The sequence below is a fragment of the Lithobates pipiens genome, unplaced genomic scaffold (assembly GCF_037356315.1).
Source record: "Lithobates pipiens isolate NorthernLeopardFrog02 unplaced genomic scaffold, aLitPip1_a1.2 Scaffold_22, whole genome shotgun sequence".
NCBI classification, from domain to species: Eukaryota; Metazoa; Chordata; class Amphibia; order Anura; family Ranidae; genus Lithobates; species Lithobates pipiens.
Window position 1 is genome coordinate 324,535,545 of NW_027507784.1, and position 21,189 is coordinate 324,556,733.

The 21,189-nt window shown below is 45.9% G+C and overlaps 2 protein-coding genes across 3 annotated transcripts in view; one reads left to right on the plus strand and one right to left on the minus strand.

The window, feature by feature from the left end:
- LOC143925744 (uncharacterized) overlaps window positions 1-3,620 on the minus strand; it is a 10,139-nt gene extending 6,519 nt beyond the window's left edge. The window contains exons 1-2 of the mRNA XM_077450196.1: window positions 3,465-3,620; window positions 1,278-1,427 (exon numbers count right to left, since the gene is read on the minus strand). Coding sequence (XP_077306322.1) covers window positions 1,278-1,405 — 128 coding nt within the window. The 5' untranslated portion in view covers window positions 1,406-1,427; window positions 3,465-3,620. The remainder of the gene's footprint in view (window positions 1-1,277; window positions 1,428-3,464) is intronic.
- A 100-nt stretch (window positions 3,621-3,720) lies between these two features.
- The window catches only part of STUB1 (STIP1 homology and U-box containing protein 1), a 38,037-nt gene continuing 20,568 nt past the window's right edge, over window positions 3,721-21,189 (plus strand). Inside the window, exons 1-4 of one of the 2 annotated variants that reach the window (XM_077449546.1) lie at window positions 3,721-4,037; window positions 14,016-14,277; window positions 14,982-15,029; window positions 17,972-18,170. In XM_077449546.1, coding sequence (XP_077305672.1) covers window positions 14,095-14,277; window positions 14,982-15,029; window positions 17,972-18,170 — 430 coding nt within the window. In that variant the 5' untranslated portion in view covers window positions 3,721-4,037; window positions 14,016-14,094. The remainder of the gene's footprint in view (window positions 4,038-14,015; window positions 14,278-14,981; window positions 15,030-17,971; window positions 18,171-21,189) is intronic. The other variant, XM_077449547.1, reaches the window with a different exon arrangement.

Consider the following 21,189-nt stretch of genomic DNA (forward strand, 5'->3'; position numbering starts at 1 on the left):
ATGGAGAAAAAAAGGGGGGGAGAGAGAAAAAAAGGGGGAGAGAGAGAGAGAAAAAAAGGGGGGGAGAGATGAGAAAAAGGGGGGAGAGAGAGAGAGAAGGGGGAGAGAGAGAGAGAGAAGGGGGGAGAGAGAGAAAAAGGGGGAGAGAGGAGAGAAAAGGGGGGGAGAGAGAGAAAAGGGGGGGAGAGAAAAAAAGGGGGGGAGAGAGAAAAGGGGGGAGAGAGAGAAAGGGAGAGAGAAAAAAGGGGGGGGGGGGGGAGAGAGAGAGAGAAAAAAAGGGGGAGAGAGAGAGAAAAAAAGGGGGGAGAAGAGAGAGAAAAAAAAGGGGGGAGAGAGAGAAAAAGGGGGGGAGAGAGAGAAAGGGGGGGAGAGAGAGAAAGGGGGGGGAGAGAGAAAGGGGGGGGAGAGAAAAAGGGGGGGAGAGAAAAGGGGGGGAGAGAGAGAGAAAAGGGGGGGAGAGAGAGAGAAAGGGGGGAGAGAGAGAGAAAAGGGGGGAGAGAGAGAGAAAAGGGGGGAGAGAGAGAGAGAGAGAAAAAGGGGGGAGAGAGAGAGAGAAAAAGGGGAGAGAGAGAGAGAGAGAGAAAGGGGGGAGAGAGAGAAAAAGGGGGGGAGAGATAGAGAGAAAAAGGGGGGGAGAGAGAAAAAGGGGGGAGAGAGAAAAGGGGGGAGAGAGAGAGAGAGAAAAAGGGGGGAGGAGAGAGAGAGAGAGAGAGAGAGAAAAAAAGGGGGGGGGAGAGAGAAAAAAAGGGAGAGAGAGAGAGAAAAAAAGGGAGAGAGAGAGAGAGAGAGAGAAAAAAGGGAGAGAGAGAGAGAGGCGAGAGAGAGAGAGAAAAAAAGGGAGAGAGAGAGAGAGAGAGAGAGAGAAAGGGGAGAGAGAGAAAAAAAGGGGAGAGAGAGAAAAAAAGGGGAGAGAGAGAAAAAAAGGGGAGAGAGAGAAAAAAAGGGAGAGAGAGAAAAAAGGGGAGAGAGAGAAAAAAAGGGGAGAGAGAGAGAAAAAAGGGAGAGAGAAAAAAAGGGGAGAGAGAGAAAAAAAAGGGGGGGGGGGAGAGAAGAGAAAAAAAAGGGGGGGAGAGAAGAGAGAGAAAAAGGGGGAGAGCAACCGCCCTGCAATCTTATACAATGCACACAGTTGCAGCACAGGGGTTGGCATTTTGAGGGTTAAAACAAGCGGCAAGGGGGCAACATATCATTATGCGTCAGCCATTTTCACCGCAAATCGCTTTTCAAAGGAGCAGCAAGCACCGCAAGTATGAACGAGCCCTTCAGCTCGGACTCACCATCTATCCAGGTCTACTAATCCTTTCTTCTTGGCTCCCACAGCCTCCACCACCTCCCAGTAGATATCAGAAACTTGCTGCCACTTCTTCGGATCGGCGCACTGGAAGAGACTGGAGGCCAGCGCCATTTTCCTGAGCCTCCTCTCCCCTCTGCGCAAAGAAAGTGTAAAGAGTGAAACTGCGATGTGCAGAAAACGCCACATTATGAGTTGTATGCTCTGAGCTCATTACATACAGATCCATCTATGGCGGTTGTCCACCTATATGGGGGCCATCACATGTGGCCCCTGACATCACCATGAGAGCAATAATTCATGGCCCATTATTCATAGTGTGTGCCAACAATCAGCTATCCTATACAAGTGATCAGCCGACAGAACGCTCCCCCCCCCCCCACGTTTCCAGGGCTCTGAGCACCCATCGTCAAAGCCAGGACCAAGCACGCGGGTAAAAGAGAGGGAGATCAGCAAACATCAGTTCGCTGATCTCTTCCTACTAATGATTCAGACTACTGACACCTTCTTGCTAATGATCCAGACTAATGACACCTTTCTGTCAATGATCCGGATTAATGACACCTTTCTGCTAATGATCCGGACTAATGACACCTTCCTGATAATGATCCGGAATAATGACACCTTTCTGCCAATGATCCGGATTAATTACAGCTTTCTGCCAATGATCCGGATTAATGACACCTTCCTGCTGATGATCCGGATAGGTACCCCCATAGGTACCAGTTAGCCCCCCCACCCCATGTTTCCAGGGCTATGAGCACCTATCGGCGGAGCCAAGACCAGGCATTAGCAAACGTCAGTTTGCTAATCTCCCCTTCCTGCTAATAATTCAGACTGACACCTTCCTGCCATTAACCCAGACCAATGATACCTTCCTGCTGATGATCCGGATTAATGACACCTTTCTGCTAGTGATCCAGACTAATGACAGCTTCCTGCTAATGATCCGGATTAATGACATCTTCCTGCTAATGATCCGGACTAATGACACCTTCCTGCTAATGATCCAGACTAATGACACCTTCCTGATAATGATCCAGACTAATGACACCTTCCTGATAATGATCCGGACTAATGACACCTTTCTGCCAATGATCTGGATTAATGACACCTTCTTGCTAATGATCCGGATAGGTACCCCCATAGGTACCAGTTAGGCCCCCCCCCCATGTTTGCAGGACTCTGAGCACCTATCGGCGGAGCCAAGACCAGGTATTAGAAAATCTCCCCTTCCTGCTAATGATTCAGACTGACACCTTCCTGCCATTAACCCAGACCAAGGACACCTTCCTGCTAATGATCCGGATTAATGACACCTTTCTGACAATTATCCGGATTAATGACATCTTCCTACTAATGATCCGGACTAATGACACCTTTCTGCCAATAATCCGGATTAATGACACCTTCCTGCTGATGATCCGGATTAATGACACCTTCCTGCTGATGATCTGGATTAATGACACCTTCCTGCTGATGATCCGGACTAATGACACCTTCCTGCCAATGATCTGGATTAATGACACCTTTCTGCCAATAATCCGGATAGGTACCCCCATAGGTACCAGTTAGCCCCCCCACCCCATGTTTCCAGGGCTCTGAGCACCTATTGGCGGAGCCAAGACTAGGCATTAGCTAATCTCCCCTTCCTGCTAATGATTCACTGACACCTTCCTGCCATTAACCCAGACCAATGACACCTTCCTGCTAATGACCTGGATAGATACCAGTTAGCACCCCCCCCCCCCCCATGTTTCCAGGGCTCTGACCAGGCATGGCGGGTAAAAGAGAGGGAGATCAGCAAACGTCAGTTCACTGATCTCCCCTTCCCGCTAATGATCTGGGCTAATGACTCTTTCTTACTGATGACACATGACTTCTTGGCCCTTGCACAGAGACTGGGTGATGGTGTCACTGGGCCTGACATAAGGGATGTAATGAGGACAGGCATGTTTTATGTAATCATGTCATTAGAATGTTCATAGGGGGAGGGGCACCAGAGGCAATCACATGATGAGCAGATTAATCTTCAGCTAGTTGCATTTAAAATGCATGTCCTTGTTTAGATAATGAACTCATAACTGTCCTCTTTGGGACGCCTGTTTTCTATCTGCCCGGTACACGGGACAACACGCTATTCCAGCAACAAGCAGCGCGCTGTAATACTTGCCAATCCCAAGTTCGCAGAGAGCGCGGCGCCTGTCCCCGCATCACGTGTGCGTCTCACCGCTGGTTTGCGTTCCACCCTCCTAGCAGCTCTTCCATTGGCTTAGCACGCCCCCTCCCATCTGAAAAGCCAGGCAATCGTCTCCAGCAGCGCTCCAGGCACGAGAGAGCGAAGCCTTCCCACGAGCTTTCGTCTCCGTGAGCGCACCATGATGGCGGCGTCGCCGGCCTTAGACTCGCAGCCAATAGGGCTCCGATAAAATGTCTCCCGCGCCCCCGAAAAATGAAGACATCCGTGTAAACTTGCTGGGAGCTCGGCCTGCCGATGGAGTTCTGTCACAGGACGGAGGAGACGGGCCGGAAGTTCCGGTTGGGGGTTGGCTGCTGGTTGTATCAGGTTGTCTGTGCGGGCCGGAGCTGGACTGAGGGAGGGGAAGAGGCTGCGTGTTTGTCTTCCGCTGTGTCCCTATGGCTGGAATTCGGGGGACTCTGTAGGGAGGGGAGGTTACCATAGCAACGCTGGGCTCCTCTCTGACGCCTCCCATAGGGCCCCAGACAGCACTGTGCAGACCCTGAGGTAATGTATGTGTGATGGGGGATCTCTATGGAGGGGGCAGTGTGTGTGTGTGTGTGTGTGTGTGTCATTCACTGGATATAGAAATATATAATGTCATCTGATCCTCATCTAAGTGACAGCAATGAACAGACACTGTGTGCTGCTTATCCTGATAACACACACTTCTCATTTCTTATGTCTTTGATTTTTAAAAGACGCTCAGACATTTTAAGATTGCTGTTGATAAGAAGCATCCCTTGATGTGAGCTGCGCCTCGCCATAGCAACCTCCTCCGAAGACATGAGGCAGGAAAGGGATACGAAGCAATCTTGAAGCGCTCAGGCGTCCGTCAGGCGGTACGTTTTCTATAAAAGAAGAACCCACAAGGAACCACTAAAGACTGGAGGACCTCACTGGAGCCGGTACACAGGGAAAAGGGTTCTTCCTCTTGTGGGGCTTTAAAAGGTAAACTCCTCCCATAAGTAAAGGCGTAGTGCAGGGATATGCAATTAGCGGACCTCCAGCTGTTTGAGAAACTACAAGTCCCATCATGCCTCTGCCTCTGGGTGTCATGCTTGTGGCTGTCAGTCTTGCTATGCCTCATGGGACTTGTAGTTCTGCAACAGCTGGAGGTCCGCTAATTGCATATGCCTGGCGTAGGGTATGAGTATAAGATAGTTATTGAAGTGAGAGTAGATGAACACAATCTACGTATGGACAAGTGAAAGATACAAATAAAGAAGTAAGTATACAGGATGTGATCAAAGATATGCAATACAAAAAAAAAGGTACAATCATTGCGCTATTTTACATGTCACACAGAGAAACCCCCACGTTTTGAGTTTAGAAGAGATATTACTCTTCTTCATTGGTATGCGATTTGTAACCAGGACGAAAGATGCGTCATAGTGTATTGCTTGAAAAATCAAATATTGCTGCATCCACTTTAAAGACAGACAAAGGGGGATATGGTGTTGCTGTCCTGAGTAATGATAATTCCGAGATGGCCAGGTGTAGCCGGCGAGAGCCCGCAGAGGGCGGCAGGACTCAATCCGTTTGGGCGTGGTCCAAAAGGCGAGGAATAAGGATGAGCTTGGGCGTGTTCGCCTGCTCAACGTGCAGAGCCCGCCAGGAAGTCGGCGCGGTGCTGCGCTAATCACAGGCAGTGACACATTGCCCGATCTCTGCAGCCGCGCATTGGGGCAATGTCTCACTGCCTGTGATTAGCGCAGCGCTGTGCCGACTTCCTGGCGGGCTCTGCACGTGGAGTGTGCGAACATGCCTGAGCTCATCCTTGACAAGGAGTAGTCGCTGATTAGGCGCAATAGTCCAGTGCCACAACTGTACCCAGGGTGTTGTAGATGAAGAGGTCAGCAAACCCCAGGAATGTACCACAGGTAGAGTAGGAAGTAGGGTGGAGGTGCCTGCACATGCACACACTCAGTGGTATGCACTGTGGTGTCCTTGGGTAAACAGATGTCTAGCTGGGGGGGACGCTAGCAGCTCAGGTATGGGTCGGTGACCAAACGTTTGCATGGGTTAGTATGCTCACTGGAGCTGGCAACGTCCCCCGTTCACAAGCCTACCACATGTAAGTCTTTGGACAGGCAGGGTGTCCATTAGAGTTGCCACCTCATCCCTTTTAAATATTGATTACACAGGTTCCATGGCTTAAGGTGGTAATTAAACTCACTTGGTGCTTTACCTGCACTAAATTAGTCTCAGAAACTGTGTAATTCATTCAGGTTTAAAAGCATGAGGTGGCAACCCCACTGTCCATGACAAAATACCACTGAGGAAGCGCAAAAAAAATTGCTGCATGCCTGGAGATTGCCAAAGAGCACCTTGGCGAACCACAACACTACTGGGATGTGTCTGATCAGCACATGGAGATAGGCGGTGCACATCTGTAGATAGCTTTCCATTCACAAGAGATGAAGAATTATCCAAGTATACATTGTTCTCTGGAACAATGTATATATTAAGGATTTCTATCAACGGAATTATAATCATTGTATTGTATTGTATTGTCCTTATATGGGCATTAACATCCTGTTACTGCTGTGAGGTCACATCCTTTGTGGGAGGTGTTCAGCTGTTGGAGGCAAACCCTCCAGGGCGTGGCTTCCAGTGGGAAAAGTAAATAAAAAGCTTGGTCAAGGGCTCTCTTGGGGGGGCTGGCTGACGATGGAACTGAGAACGTAGAAGGATGGTTGAGTCTGTTCATTGGGATGAATGTGTTGGAAGGTAACCTGAAAGCATTATATCATTAAGACGGAAATGGGTGCTTATTGGAAGCACAAAGTAGGTAGTGGGGCTGTGTGCATAGCATAGCAGCCAAATTGCTATGACATCTGGACGGAGGAAACCAAAGTTGAATTGTTTGGGAAGAATGCTCAGCAATATGTATGGTGCAGAAAGAACGCAGCTTGCAGACATCAACCCAACTGTGAAGTATGGTGGAGCGGACATCAACCCAACTGTGAAGTGTGGTGGAGGGAAGATCATGATTTGGGATTGCTTTGCTTTCTCTGGGCCTGGTCTACTTGCCATTAAGGGAAATCAAAATATCCAACAGGATAATGTCAGGATGGCTGTCTGCTAGCTGGAGCTTAGACGAAGTTGGATGATGCAGCAGGACAGTGACTCTAAGCATCAAAGTAAATCCACCACAGACTGGTTTCAGAAAACGAAAATGGAGTGGCCCAGTCAGAGCCCAGACCTTAATTCCATAGAGATGCTGTGGAATTACATCACACATAATATCCTACAAATGGGTCTGACCTGAAGCAGGTTTGTAAAGAGGAATGGTCAAAAATCCCTCCTGAATAATGTGTGGGTCTGATCCAGAGCTACTGACAGTGGTTACAAGACATTGCTACCAAAGGAGGTTCGGCCAGCTAATAACTCCACGGATTCACTTATTCCTCCAGCATTGTGAATGTTTAATGGGCGTGTTTAGTGAGGATGCGAGAAATTTTAATTGTGTGTTAGCAGCCTAAGCACATTGTCACTGTATTTGTTACCAGAGGGGGCTGAGTAATGCAGGTACCTAGATTGTTACTGAGTAAGCCCAGGTACATATCTAAGGATTACCGAGAGTAACCCCAGGTACATATCTAATTACTGGGAGTAACCCTGGGGGAAAATATCTATTACTGAGAGTAATAGAGAGTACATATCTAATTATTACTAATGGGGGTTGAGAATAACAGAGTAACTAGAATTATTACGAGACTAACACAAGGTTTATATATAATTATTCTTGAATTGGGGTACATATAGAATTGTTACTAGGGAGGACTGAGACTAACACTGGGTACATATAGAGAAACAGAGTACCTAAAATGATCACTGAAAGTAGCACAATATACGTATCAAATTGTTGCTCACACAGCTAGAAGTATTACTGCGAGTACCAGAAAGTGCATATCTAATTATTAATAGAAGTTATTACTAGTGGGGACTGAAAGTAACAGAGTACCTAGAATTATTACTTACTCTAACACAGGGTGCATGTAGAATTAGTACTAGAGGGGGGCCAAGACTAATAAAAGGTGTATATAGGTGTGTGTTAGATAGATAGATAGATAGATAGATAGATAGATAGATAGATAGATAGATAGATAGATAGATATAATATATATATATATATCTATCTATCTATCACTGAGAGTAACACTGGGTCACTGGGTACATATTATATTACGGGGGGGGGGTAAAACTTACACGAGGTACATGTTGCGAGCACGGAGAGTAACACCAGGTACATTTATAATTATCACTGATCGTAACACAGGGTACATATTGGATTACGATGTGGGGGGGGGGGGGGGGGGTAGGGACTGGCAGTAGATCTCTCTGGTGATGAATCTGGTAGCTGCTGTCATTTCATTGAGGTGTCAATACAAAATACAGAGAGATTTTTCTATTATTGTCTCTTACATATCTATATTTTCTGCAGGATCTGGGAGTACTAATAGTAATTCTGTGTAGATAAGATATACTTTCCTCTGTTTTTACATTACTATGGGGGGGTGGGGGGGGGGGGGGGGTCACTGACTCTAAGTGCCGGTTCACACTACCGCGACTTGTCAGGCGACTTAGCCGCCTGACAAGTCGCGCTCCGTTCTGTACTACGGAACCGTTCTAATAGGAGCGACTCAAGTCGCTCCGACTTAGAAAAAGGTTCCTGTAGTATTTTCGGGGCGACTTCAGGCGACTTGCATTGACTTCTATACAGAAGTCATTTTGCAAGTCGCCGCTGAAATCGTGTGCAGGTCGCGTCTGTGAGACGCGCTGCAAGTCACGTCGCCCCTGTGTGAACGGGCACTTAATCACAGGGGATAATTTATTATTTGCAGTTATTTATTTCAGTAAGATTTAGCAGTTATAATACAGAATTCCTAGGGATATTTATATTACTGTCCTATAATGAAAATATAAGCAAATTCACTATAGGTAGAAACATTACTACAATGTCAGGTGGTACTGACAGCAAATCACCATTGGTGATAAATAATACTGGTATTGGCAGTTGTAAGGGGTGCCGCTACTAATACAGAGTGCTTACAGATACTTCTATTTACTATCTTTGATATTACTAGAGGCTGAAATGCATTCAATAACTATCTTTATTTCATTGGTGTGTATCAATAATAAATACATTGAGAATATATATTACAAGGGGGTGTTAACACTAATTCGATATAGATATTACAAGGGGGTGCTGGGATACTAATTCAGATATAGAAATTATTTATGGCATGTCACTTTAGTTACAGTACCAGGGTAACGATGCAAATTCAGTGCAGATATATATAAAAATATATATTTTTTTCTCTAGTAAGTGGACTGTCTATAATAGACAATATATATAATTTGTCAGGACAATCTGCACTATACGGTAGTAGACAGTACATGGACCGTCCATATTAACCACTTTCAGACCGGACCATTTTGCTGGTAAATGACCAGAGGTCTTTTTACACTTTGGCACTGCGCTGCTTTAACTGGTAATTGCGCGGTCATGCAATGTTGTACCCAAACAAAATTTGCGTCCTTTTCTTCCCACAAATAGAGCTTTCTTTTGATGGTATTTGATTGCCTCTGCGATTTTTATTTTTTGCGATATAAACGTAAAAAGACCGCAAATTTTGAAAAAAAATGATATTTTCTACTTTTTGTTATTAGAAAAATCCAATAAACTCAATTTTAGTCATACATTTAGGCCAAAATGTATTCAGCCACATGTCTTTGGTAAAAAAAAAGTCAATAATTGTATATTTATTGGTTTGCGCAAAAGTTGTCACATCTACAAACTAAGGTACGTTTTCTGGAATTTACGCAGCTTTTAGTTTACGACTGCCTATCTCATTTCTTGAGGTGCTAAAATGGCAGGGCAGTACAAAACCCCCCCAAATGACCCCATTTTGGAAAGTAGACCCCCTAAGGAAATTGATAAGTGGCATGTTGAGCCCATTGAATATTTTATTTTTTTGCCTCAAGCGATTGAATAATGACAAAAAAAAAAATTTTTTTTTTTTTTTACACAAAGTTGTCACTAAATGATATATTGCTCACACATGCTATGGGCGTATGTGAAATGACACCCCAAAATAAATTCTGCTGCTTCTCCTGAGTATGGGGATACCACATATGTGGGACTTTTTGGGAGCCTAGCCGCGTACGGGGCCCCGAAAACCAAGCACCGCCTTCAGGCTTTCTAAGGGCGTAAATTTTTGAGTTCACTTCTCACTACCTATTACAGTTTTGAAGGCCATAAAATGCCAAGATGGCACAAAACCCCCACAAATGACCCCATTTTAGAAAGTAGACACCCCAAGCTATTTGCTGAGAGGCATGTTGAGTTCATGGAATATTTTATATTTTGCCACAAGTTGCGGGAAAATTACAAACTTTTTTTTTTTTTTTTTTTTTTAACAAAGTTGTCACTAAATGATATATTGCTCATGCATGCCATGGGCATATGTGAAATGACACCCCAAAATAAATTCTGCTGCTTCTCCTGAGTACGGGGATACCACATATGTGGGACTTTTTGGGAGCCTAGCCGCGTACGGGGCCCCGAAAACCAAGCACCGCCTTCAGGCTTTCTAAGGGCGTTACAGTTTTGAAGGCCATAAAATGCCAAGATGGCACAAACCCCCCCCAAATGACCCCATTTTGGAAAGTAGACACCCCTAAATTTAGGGGTACACTAGTGAGACTAGGTAATAAATGGCGGGTGCCCTGAAACTATAAAAAAATAACTAACCAACCAGCGTCACCTGTAACAGTTATATGGTGATCACTGGTGAAAGGGTTAACTAGGGGGCAATTAGGGGGCTTTATGCAGTAGTATATGGGGGTCCCTGGCGCTATAAAAAGCTGCAGCGAACCTAAATACCTACCTGCCTAACTAGCGTCACCTGTGACACTAATACAGCGATCAGAAAAACGATCGCTTATTAGGCTGGGTTCACACTGGAGCGATGCGGGAACGCCACGAATGCGCGGCGGGTTCCCGCATCGCATGCCTCCCGGCGGCAGTTCACACTGCCCTATGCGAACTGCTGGGAGTGTCAGTGAAATGTTACTGACACCCCCAGATCAGTTCGCATATCGCAGTGCGATCTGCAAACTCGGATCGCATGGTGTGAACACCCATGCGATCCGATTCTGCTGCGGGCCAAAAAAAGGGTCCCGTGCGAATTTGCGGCGGGTGCGGCGAATGGCTGAACTCGAGTCGCACAGAGATCGGATGTGATTTGCACTGCAGTGCGGTGCGAATCACATCCGTTCTCATAAACCGCTGCAATGTGAACCCAGCCTTAGTGACACTGGCGACGGGGGGTGATCACGGGGTTAAACCTTTATTGGGGGGGTTAGGGGGGTACCTTAGAACTAAAGGGGGCTAACCCTAACTGCCCTAACAGTTATTAGTCACAAATGACACCCGCCGGGTGATCAGGGGGTTAAACCTTTATTAGGTAATAAATGGCGGGTGCCCTGAAACTATAAAAAAATAACTAACCAACCAGCGTCACCTGTAACAGTTATATGGTGATCACTGGTGAAAGGGTTAACTAGGGGGCAATCAGGGGGCTTTATGCGGTAGTATATGGGGGTCCCTGGCGCTATAAAAAGCTGCGGCGAACCTAAATACCTACCTGCCTAACTAGCGTCACCTGTGACACTAATACGGCGATCAGAAAAATGATCGCTTATTAGGCTGGGTTCACACTGGAGCGATGCGGAAACGCCGCGAATCCGCGGCGGGTTCCCGCATCGCATGCCTCCCGGCGGCAGTTCACACTGCCCTATGCGAACTGCTGGGAGTGTCAGTGAAATGTTACTGACACCCCCAGATCAGTTCGCATATCGCAGTGTGATCTGCAAACTCGGATCGCATGGTGTGAACACCCATGCGATCCGATTCTGCTGCGGGCCAAAAAAAGGGTCCCGTGCGAATTTGCGGCGGGTGTGGCGGTTGCGGCGGGTGCGGCGAATGGCAGAACTCGAATCGCACAGAGATCGGATGTGATTTGCACTGCAGTGCGGTGCGAATCACATTCGTTCTCATAAACCGCTGCAATGTGAACCCAGCCTTAGTGACACTGGCGACGGGGGGTGATCACGGGGTTAAACCTTTATTGGGGGGGTTAGGGGGGTACATTAGAACTAAAGGGGGCTAACTCTAACTGCCCTAACAGTTATTACAGTCACAAATGACACCAATGCAAAAAAAAAAAAATGACATTGGTGTCACTGTGACTGGGGGGCAGGGGTAATTGGGGGGGTGATCGGGGGGTAAAGGGGGGGTGTGAGTGTGCCTGGCATGTTCTACTGTGTGTGTGAGTGTTGGTGCAACTTACTGATCCGCTCTCCTCCGTGTCGGAACGAAAAATACCGACACGGAGGAGAGAATACATCACTTCCTCCCCTGTGTTTACATTACAGGAGAGGAAGTGATGTCACCGGGGATTTCTATTCGTCGGGAGCGATCGCGAGGGGGTGGCCATGAATGAATGGCCGTCCCCTCGTCCGGGATCGCTCCCGAACGAATACCGACCGCCGCAGGCACCGGGCGGGGGCCCGATCGGGCCCCCGACCCGCGGGAGGCAAGGGACGTACATGTATGTCCTTATGCCTGCCCGTGCCATTGTACCGACGTACATCGGCGTGCGGCGGTCGGCAACTGGTTAAATAGTATAACTACCTGCAGGTGCTGACATTTATTAACCACTACAATACAGGGCACTTTCGCCCCCTTCCTTCCCAGCCCAATTTTCAGCTTTCATCATTCTTACAAGTTCAATGACAATTGCGCGGTCATGCTACGCTGTACCCAAATTAAGTTATCATTTTGTTTGCACAAATAGAGCTTTATTTTGGTGTTATTTATTAACGACTCCGTTTTTTATTTTTTGTGATATAAGTGGAAAAAAGAGTGGATATTTGGAAAAAAAAAACAATATTTTATTCTTTCTATTTTAAAAGAAGTACAATAAAATCGAATTTTGTCATAAATTTAAGCCAAAATGTATTCTGCTACATGTCTTTGGTAAAAAAAATTTGGTTAAGTGTATAATTGGTTTGTGTGATCACGTACATATGTATGCAAATGATCATGTACATATGTGTGCAGGCGATCAGACATATGTGTACAGAAAATCAATGGGACATGTGATTTTTAGTGGGACATATGTGGGGGTCATGTTTTTATAATTAGGGACATGTGTTTTTATTATTTGGGGACATGTGTGTTTTGGAGACATTGTGTTTACACTAGACTGGTGATCAGTGAGTAAAAAACTGTAAAAAAACAGCTCATACTCACTGATCATCAGCCGGCTGCAGCGATCTGCTCTCCTCTCCTCAGCGATGACTTCCGTGTGAGGAGAGGAGGAGCCGATTGCCTAGCAACCGGCTGTTTGTTTACATCACATGACGGCCATGATTGGACATGGCCGACATGTGATCAGGAGGGCCAATCACAGAGCCCTCCTGCCGATCAGAGATGTGCCGTGTCCGGGTGACACGCGGGCATCGAGGCTGCGCGGGCACGCGCGTGCGATCCCCCTACTTCTGATGGACGTTCAGGAACGTCCACTCAGAAGTAGAGAGCTCCCACCCAGCCGTATATGTACATTGGCCGGGTGGGAAGTAGTTAAGAAAAATAAAATGTATATCTACAATTCTGTGAAAAAGTATTTGCCCCCTTTCTGATATTTGTTTTGCATATTTGTCATACTTAAATGACTCAGATAATCAAACAAATTTTATTATTACACAAAGATAACCCGAATAAATACAAAATGCTGTTTTTTTCAATGGTTTCATTTATCAAGGCATAAAAGCTGTCCAAACCTGCCTGGCTTTATGTGACAAAGTAAAACTAATAACTGGTTGTGCCACCCTTGGCAGCAACAGCTGCAATCAAGCGTTTGCGATAACTGGCAATGAGTCTTTCACATTGCTGTGGAGCAATTTTGGCCAACTCTACTTTGCAGAATTGTTTTAATGCAGCCACATTGGAGGGTTTTCCAGCATGAGGCTTTGATTAGGCCACTCCAAAACCTAAATATTGCTTTGTTTGAACCATTTGGAGGTGGACTTGCTGTTGGGTTTCGGATTAATGTCCTGCATAACCCAAGTGCACTTGAGCTTGAGGTCACAGACTGATGGCTGGACATTGTCCTTTAGGATTTTCTGGTGGAGCTCAGAATTCTTGGTTCCATCAATTTATGGTAAGTCGTCCAGGGCAAAGCAGCCCCAGACCATCACCCTACCACCGCCATGTCTGACTGTAATATACTTTCTTCTGACTTCTATCTATTGCATTTGGTTTGAATCTTTCTTTGTGTGATATGTTGATGCGTTTTAGGTTAATAGTCTGTAAAGTATCAGTTCTCTTATGAATGCACATTCTTTAATGGTATATAAAAAAATAAAAATTTAATTCAGACTGATGTAAACAGACCACTTTCACCACAGGGGTCCCTTGTGAGCTGTGAAATTGGGGGTGGCACCAAGCATCCCGAGGTTTGGAGGGGTGACCCCCGGAGGCCCCGCGATGAAAGGGAAGGAGGAAAGTGGTAGCGGTGGAGGACGCCCATCGGGTGTCAGCGGGGGTCAAGGCGGCATTGGCGGAAGCCCGGAGAAAAGCGCCAGCGCCCAGGAGATGAAGGAGCAGGGCAATCGGCTGTTTGTCGCTCGCAAGTATCAAGAAGCTGTTTCCTGTTACAGCAAAGCCATCGTAAGTATAGAAAACCTTCCATTTATATACATCTCTTAGATGGGCATCTTAACAAATGCAATATACAGGGATATGAGAAATGGTATTAACACACAAAACTAGGGCTGCGGAAATGAATGATTAATCCCTCAATTAATCGTTAATCTTTTTTTTTTTTTTTTTTTTTTGATGCGGCCGCTTTCGGCCAAGCCACTCCCTCCTCCACTATACGTCATACACAGTCTGCGGGCATCTCCCGCTGTGTGTCTCTCCGCAGTGTTCTGTCTATCACACGAGCTGATCTAGGAGGAGAGCGGGACTTTTCTCACACTCGGCTCAGAGACACACGGCGGGAGATGTCTGCAGACTATAATGCAGGCACTGACTACGGTGAGGCTACAATTATGGGCACAGTGAGGCTGAGTTTGCCGTGTAACGTCCTAGCCTATATGTGCGTTTATAATTAATCTAAATTAGATTAAAAAAAAAAACTATTAATGGAACACGAAAAATTTTAATCCATAACAGCCCTAAACATATATATTTAATTTTTTATTTTATTTTTTAAAGTGAGAGGGAGAAGCAGTGCAAGAGGTCAATCAGTTGTACTCATGTGCTAATAGGGGACTTGCTGATAGGAGGAGAGAGCAGTGTAAGAGGGTCGCATTCATTAATTTGCTTTCTTTTTTTTTTTTTTATTTTTTTTTTTTACTTTCTATTCACAGGGTGCAGGAGGGACGAGACTTACAAGGGCCCAATCGGACCTGTCTGAGGTGCGATGCATTATAGCCTGTTATGTTGCTCATTAGTGAGGGATGCATCAAGGCAGCCTATTCATTTTGAATGGTCTGCCAATGCACCAGAACAGGCAGACATACGTTCACCATTTTTTATAAAAAAATTATTTATTTATATATATTTTTTTTTTGATGCAGCACTTCACAAAGCTATGTAGCTCGTTAATGAATGAGTCTGCAAATTAAAGTGATTGTAAAGATTGGTATTTTTAAAGGGGGGGGAAAAACCCCAAAAAAACATGTTATACTATACCTCCTCTGTGCAGTGGATTTGCATAGGGCAGCCCAGATCCTCCTCTTCTCGGGTCCCTCTTTTGTGATCCTGGTCCCTCCCTCCTGTTGAGTGCCCCCACAGCAAGCAGCTTGCTATTGGGGCACCCAAGCCGAGTCACAGCTCCCTGTATCCATTCAGACATGGAGCTGTGGCCCGGCCTTGCCCCCTTTCTCTCCTGATTGGCTGACTGATTTTGATTGACGGCTGCGGAGCCAATGAGGAGGGGTGCCCCGGGGCAGACGAGACACCCGTGCAACATCGCTGGATAGAGATGGGGCTCGGGTAAGTATGAGAGGGGCTGCTGCACACAGAAGGCTTTTTATCTTAATGTTTAGAATGCATTAAGATAAAAAAAACCTTCTGACTTTACAACCACTTTAACCACTTGCCGACCAGCGCACGACGATGTACGTCGACAGAATGGCACGGGCAGGCAAATGGGCGTACATGTACGCCCCTTTTAAATTTGCCGCCCTGCCATCGGGAGCGCGCCGCCGGCGGCGCGCTCCCACGCTGGTCGGGACCCCCGTGAGTCCGGTCGCGGGACCCGCGGACTTGATCGCCGCGGGCATCCCCGCGATCGTCTCACGGAGCGGCCGAATGGAGAAGTGCCGTTGTAAACAACATTTCTCCATTCTGCCTAGCAACTAGTGACGCTGATCTCTGCTCCATGTGATTGGAGCAGAGATCAGTGTTCACTAAATGAAAGCCCAACCCCCCCACATTTAGTAACAGGCCCCTAGGAACACTTAACCCCTACACTGCCACCCACTGGTTAACCCCTTCACTGCCAGTGTCATTTACACAGGAATCACTGCATTTATATAGCAGTGATTACTGTATAAATGACAATGGTCCCAAAAATGTGTCAAAAATGTCCGATGGGTCCCCCACAATGTCGCAGTCACAATAAAGATCGCTGCCATTACTAGTAAAAAAAAAAAATAATAAAAAATTATTAATAAAAATGCTATAAAACTATCCTTATTTTGTAAACGCTATAACTTTTGCGCAAACCAATCAATAATCACTTATTGCGTTTTTTTATTTATTTTTTTTTTACCAAAAATATGTAGAAGAATACGTATCGGCCTAAACTGAGGGAAAATTATTTTTTTTTTAATATATTTTTGGGGGATATTTATTATAACAAAAAGTAAAAAATAATGCGTTTTTTTTCAAAATTGTCGCTCTATTTTTGTTTATAGCGCAAAAAATAAAAACCGCAGGGGTGATCAAATACCACCAAAAGAAAGTTCTATTTGTGGGAAAAAAAGGACGTCAATTTTGTTTGGGAGCCACGTCGCACGACCGCGCAATTGTCAGTTAAAGCGACGCAGTGCCGAATCTCAAAAAGTGGTCTGGTCTTTGACCAGCAAATTGGTCCGGTCTGAAAGTGGTTAAGGTCGGTTCACACCATAGAAACGCAGTCCTGATGCCATAAGTGTGCACAGCCTATTGCATTAGGGTGTGCACCCCAAAGCTAAAGCACACATGCCTTTTTTGCCAGCCTCAGCTGCACTGGACAGTGAATGAATGGGAAGTGCACTGTTCTGAGCGGCTTCCTGTTCATTCACAAACCGAAGCATACTAAACATAGTTTACTATGCTTTAGTTATGAATGAACACAGTGATAGAGTGAGCATGTTCATTTAGAAAAGAAATGGGCTGGTAAATTAAATTTTTGCTAGCCCCTTCCCCCACTCTCTATCCTAGAACACCCCATGCAGCGGGGGGTAGAGGAGAGGAGCAAAGCCAGCAGCACTGCAGGGCAGAGGGTGGGCCCACACCGGGAAAGCCTGGGCAATCGGGGGGAGTTGGCACTGCATGTAGTGATTAGGGTGTGCCCAGGCATGCCTAATGCATTTCTGCATACGTGTTTTTGACACTTTATTTTTTTAATTCATTCCGGTGCATTCCCCCCCCCCCCCTCTCTTGTTTTCTTTACCCTAAATAAGGACATTCTGATGTCTTTTTTTTTGTGCGTTTTTTTGACATGTTTTTCCCACATTCAGGTACAGTTCAGTGCAAAATGCAGCATATTCATTCGCTCCATGCTGCCCCACAGCTCTCTAGCTGTCCCTCCTCATTGGACAGAGAGGCAGCAGTGGGAGCCATTGGCTTCTGTCAATCAGCCAGTGAGGAGGGAGCAGTGGGTGGGGTGAGCGATGCTCTGTGTCAGTTGACACTCAGAGCTGGCTCAGGAGCAAGCATGCATGAGTGCCCCCAGAGAAAGCAGCTGCTATGGGCGCACTTGCGGGGGGGTGACCAGAGAAGAGAGGGACTTGGCACATGTTCATCAAATTTAAAGAAAAAAATAATAATCGCATAAATATTAGCCAGAGCTCCGCAAACCATTTTTGTGGCCCGTTGGCCAACTGTGCATCCACAGGCCTTAGTTTATTGTGTAGGTACAGCCCAGTTCTATAGAGGTTTTTATATTACAAATATAATACTATATTAAATATTGCTGCTTCCATTTGTATCATTGCAGTATAGGAACACAGCACCGCTCCATAGAAACAGTGCTTCTCATTAATGCTGCTGATGAAGACCTTCTAGTCTGAAGTAGCAGTGCTGTTTTGTTCAGTTTATTTGCTGCTACCTGTTGGTGTTTATTGAGTTTTTCCTTTTTCCTATACAGACCCGCAACCCCTCTATCGCTGTGTACTACACCAACCGCGCATTGTGCTTTCTGAAGATGCAGCAGCTGGACAAGGCCCTGGCAGACTGCAAGCATGCTCTGGAGCTGGACTGCCAATCTGTGAAGGCTCACTTCTTCCTGGGGCAGTGCCAGATGGAAATGGAGAACTATGATGAGGCCATCGCCAATCTGCAGAGAGGTAAGTCTATACCAGGCCTCTCCTTTACAAGCTGTTACAAGACCTGACATGCAAGTATGACTAAACAGCCGGAGAGGCGATGTTGCAAGACTAGTTCTTGGATGCCAAGTACACATCAGATTTTTTTTTAAGTATGTTAAAAGGAAAATAAAAAATGCTGATATGTTTTGTTTACATTTATGCTTAATTTCCAGTTTATTGCATTTCTCCAAATTTTGAAGGTTAAGTGCGCTTTCAGAGCAAACAGCCCCATATGTCTCCCCTTCCACATCTGCAAAGCTATCATCTTATAAATAGCAATGCTGCCCAGTACAGCAGGAATGCCAGCTTTTAATTTTAACCAGCACAGCCGAGTGGGGATTCAGGAGGGCTAAGCCTGGTCTGGGATCTTCTATTTATACTAAAGTTTTGCAGAGAAGCACAAGGGTGGGGGCATTATGGAGTTTAATTCTCCAAAGCTGCACTTTTAAATGCCCCAGATTCTTAGATAAGTACATGTCACCAAACAGTAGTGCATACTAAAGTGGTGGTCCAGCTGCAATTTTTTTTTTTTTTTTTTTTTTAATTAGCAGCTACAAACACTGTAGCTGCTGACTTTTAATAAGGACACTTACCTGTCCACCGAGTCTGTGGTATCGGCCACCCGAGGCCAATCTGGCCATCGGATCGGCTGCCGGCACCTCCATTTTAACGAAGGAAAACAGGCAGTGTAGCCTCACGGCTACAAAGCAGCGCTTTGTGAATGGCCCTGTTGTTTTCTGGGACACGGACATATCCCAGAAGGCGACAGGGCCGCTCGCCGAAGAGGAGGAAGCGTCGCGGAATAGGAAGAGGCAGATTAGGAAAACTGCCTAGCAACACCGGTTTCAGGTAAGTTAAAAAATTTTTTTTTACTGTAAGAGTATTAATGCAATTTTTTATTTTAGGGTGGCCCTCCACTTTAAAGTGATTGATTCTAAAGTCTTTTTTTTTTATTTTTATTTTTTTACAAGTAACAAACTTGTCTCACTTGCCTGCTCTGTGCTGTTGGTTTTGCACAACGCAACCCAGATCCTCCTCTTCTCGGGTTCCTTTTCGGCTCTCCTGGCTCCTCCCTCCTATCGCGTGCCCCCACAGCAAGCCACTTGCTATGGGCTCACCCGAGCCAAGTCACAGCTCCCTGTCTATTCAGACAGGGAGCCTCTGTTTGGCCCAGCCCCCTCTTTCTCCTGATTAGCTAGCTAACTGACTTTGATTAACGGCAGCTGGAGCCAATGACGCTGCAGTGCTGCAAGTCTTCACTGTCCTGGCCATGCTGCCAATATCAGCCACACAGCCCTATAGGAGTCTGGGGTACTAATTTGCTGGGATGGCAAGAACAATGAACACTTTTGGTGCTGGATAAAGACAACCCATGGAACCGTCGCCTTTGGATCAAGGTCAGTATGCATCTGTGGGGTTGGATCAGGGGAAGAAAGCAAAATAGATCAATGAATGCAATTGATCAATACACTGTTATTTAAAATAAATAGTTGGTAAAGCTGTTTAGAATTTCTTATGCGCTAGTGCTGCCAAGGCTTTATTTAGAATCCCAGTGACGGGGTCTTTTTTTTTTTTTTTTTATTATTATTTTTTTATATATATTCCTGTTTACTTATCTGACATGTTTTAGGGGATGTTGACATTTTGTTTTACCGTAGGGAAATGCAGGAACGGGTCAGACAGAATTGTCTTTGTTGCTTGATTAGATCATTGCTGCTTTATAGAAGGATCTAATTTAAGAAGTTGGTCCCAAACCCACACGCATACACGGGCCAAATGTCAGGTGGCATCATCCGGCTCAATAGAAACCAGCCGACATTCAGGGCATGTGTACTGCAGCCGGTCCGACAGAAGCCGGCCAATTGGAAGGGACATGACCAAAAAAGGTCTGCCGATCAGCTCCTGGAGTTTTCTGGCGTGGGGGGTGTCCCCTGTCAGAACAGAATAGCACAGCAGGGGAGATTGCTGTACTAACATCAGATCGTTGGTACAGCTGCTCCAACCTGAGCTGTTGTGTGTTTTTTTTTTTTTTTTTTTGTTCAGCCCTCTGCGTTTAATGAAAAAAAAAAAAAAAAACTAGCAGTGTGTGTACCAGGCTATAGGTAGGTCTTCCAAAGAATCATCAGATCAATTTTGCTCCTGTTTGTCGTCATTCAGCCTGGTAAGGCCACACAACACAATGGGGGAGATTTACTAAAACTTATGCACACAGAATCTGGTACAGCTGTTCATAGTAACAATCAGATTTTAACTTCAGCTCGTTCAATTAAGCTTTGAAAATTATCCCAGGTTCACACTGAGGGCGGGTTTGAAATCTCAGTGCGAGTTCGGGGGTGATTTGAAGGACATCTGTGTGGGTGTCTATTGAAATAGCCCCCAAAGTCACCAAAAGTAGGGTAGGAATTACTTTTGGGAATCGGTGCAGCGATGCAAAGTCGGCGTCGCACCAATTCGGACGGTACCATTGCCAGCAATGGGCTCAGATTTTTGGCATGTCAAATCGGCCCGACATGAACAGGGGCTCAAACCTAGAAGCCGATTACTAGAAGTTACTCTGCACAGCTGGATCATGATTCTGTGCGCTCCAGTTTTAGTAAATCTCACCCCCCGTGTCGTACACACGGTACCATTGTTGGCCTCTGATTTTTGTCAAAAGGGCGTGTACTCGGTAAGCACCAGTAGTTACGGTGTGAAACATGTCAGCTGTTGATTTCATCTTTTGCTGTATGGTTTTTAACCAATAAAGAAATCGTTGTTGGAGTGCGCCCATCCGGATTGAATTCTTTTCTATACCCTACCAACGATCGTACCGTGTGTACGAGGCTCAAGTCTTTTGGGCTGTGTATGCTCAGCAGTTCTCAGTGGATTTAGTAATCTGTGATAAGTCCTGGGGATGGAGGAATGTTCCAGGAATTCTGTGTAACAGCAGAGCAGCGTCTGTCTGGCAGGCGGTTTGTGTTCTGTTACCAACAACAAGCTGACGGCATCACTAGAACCA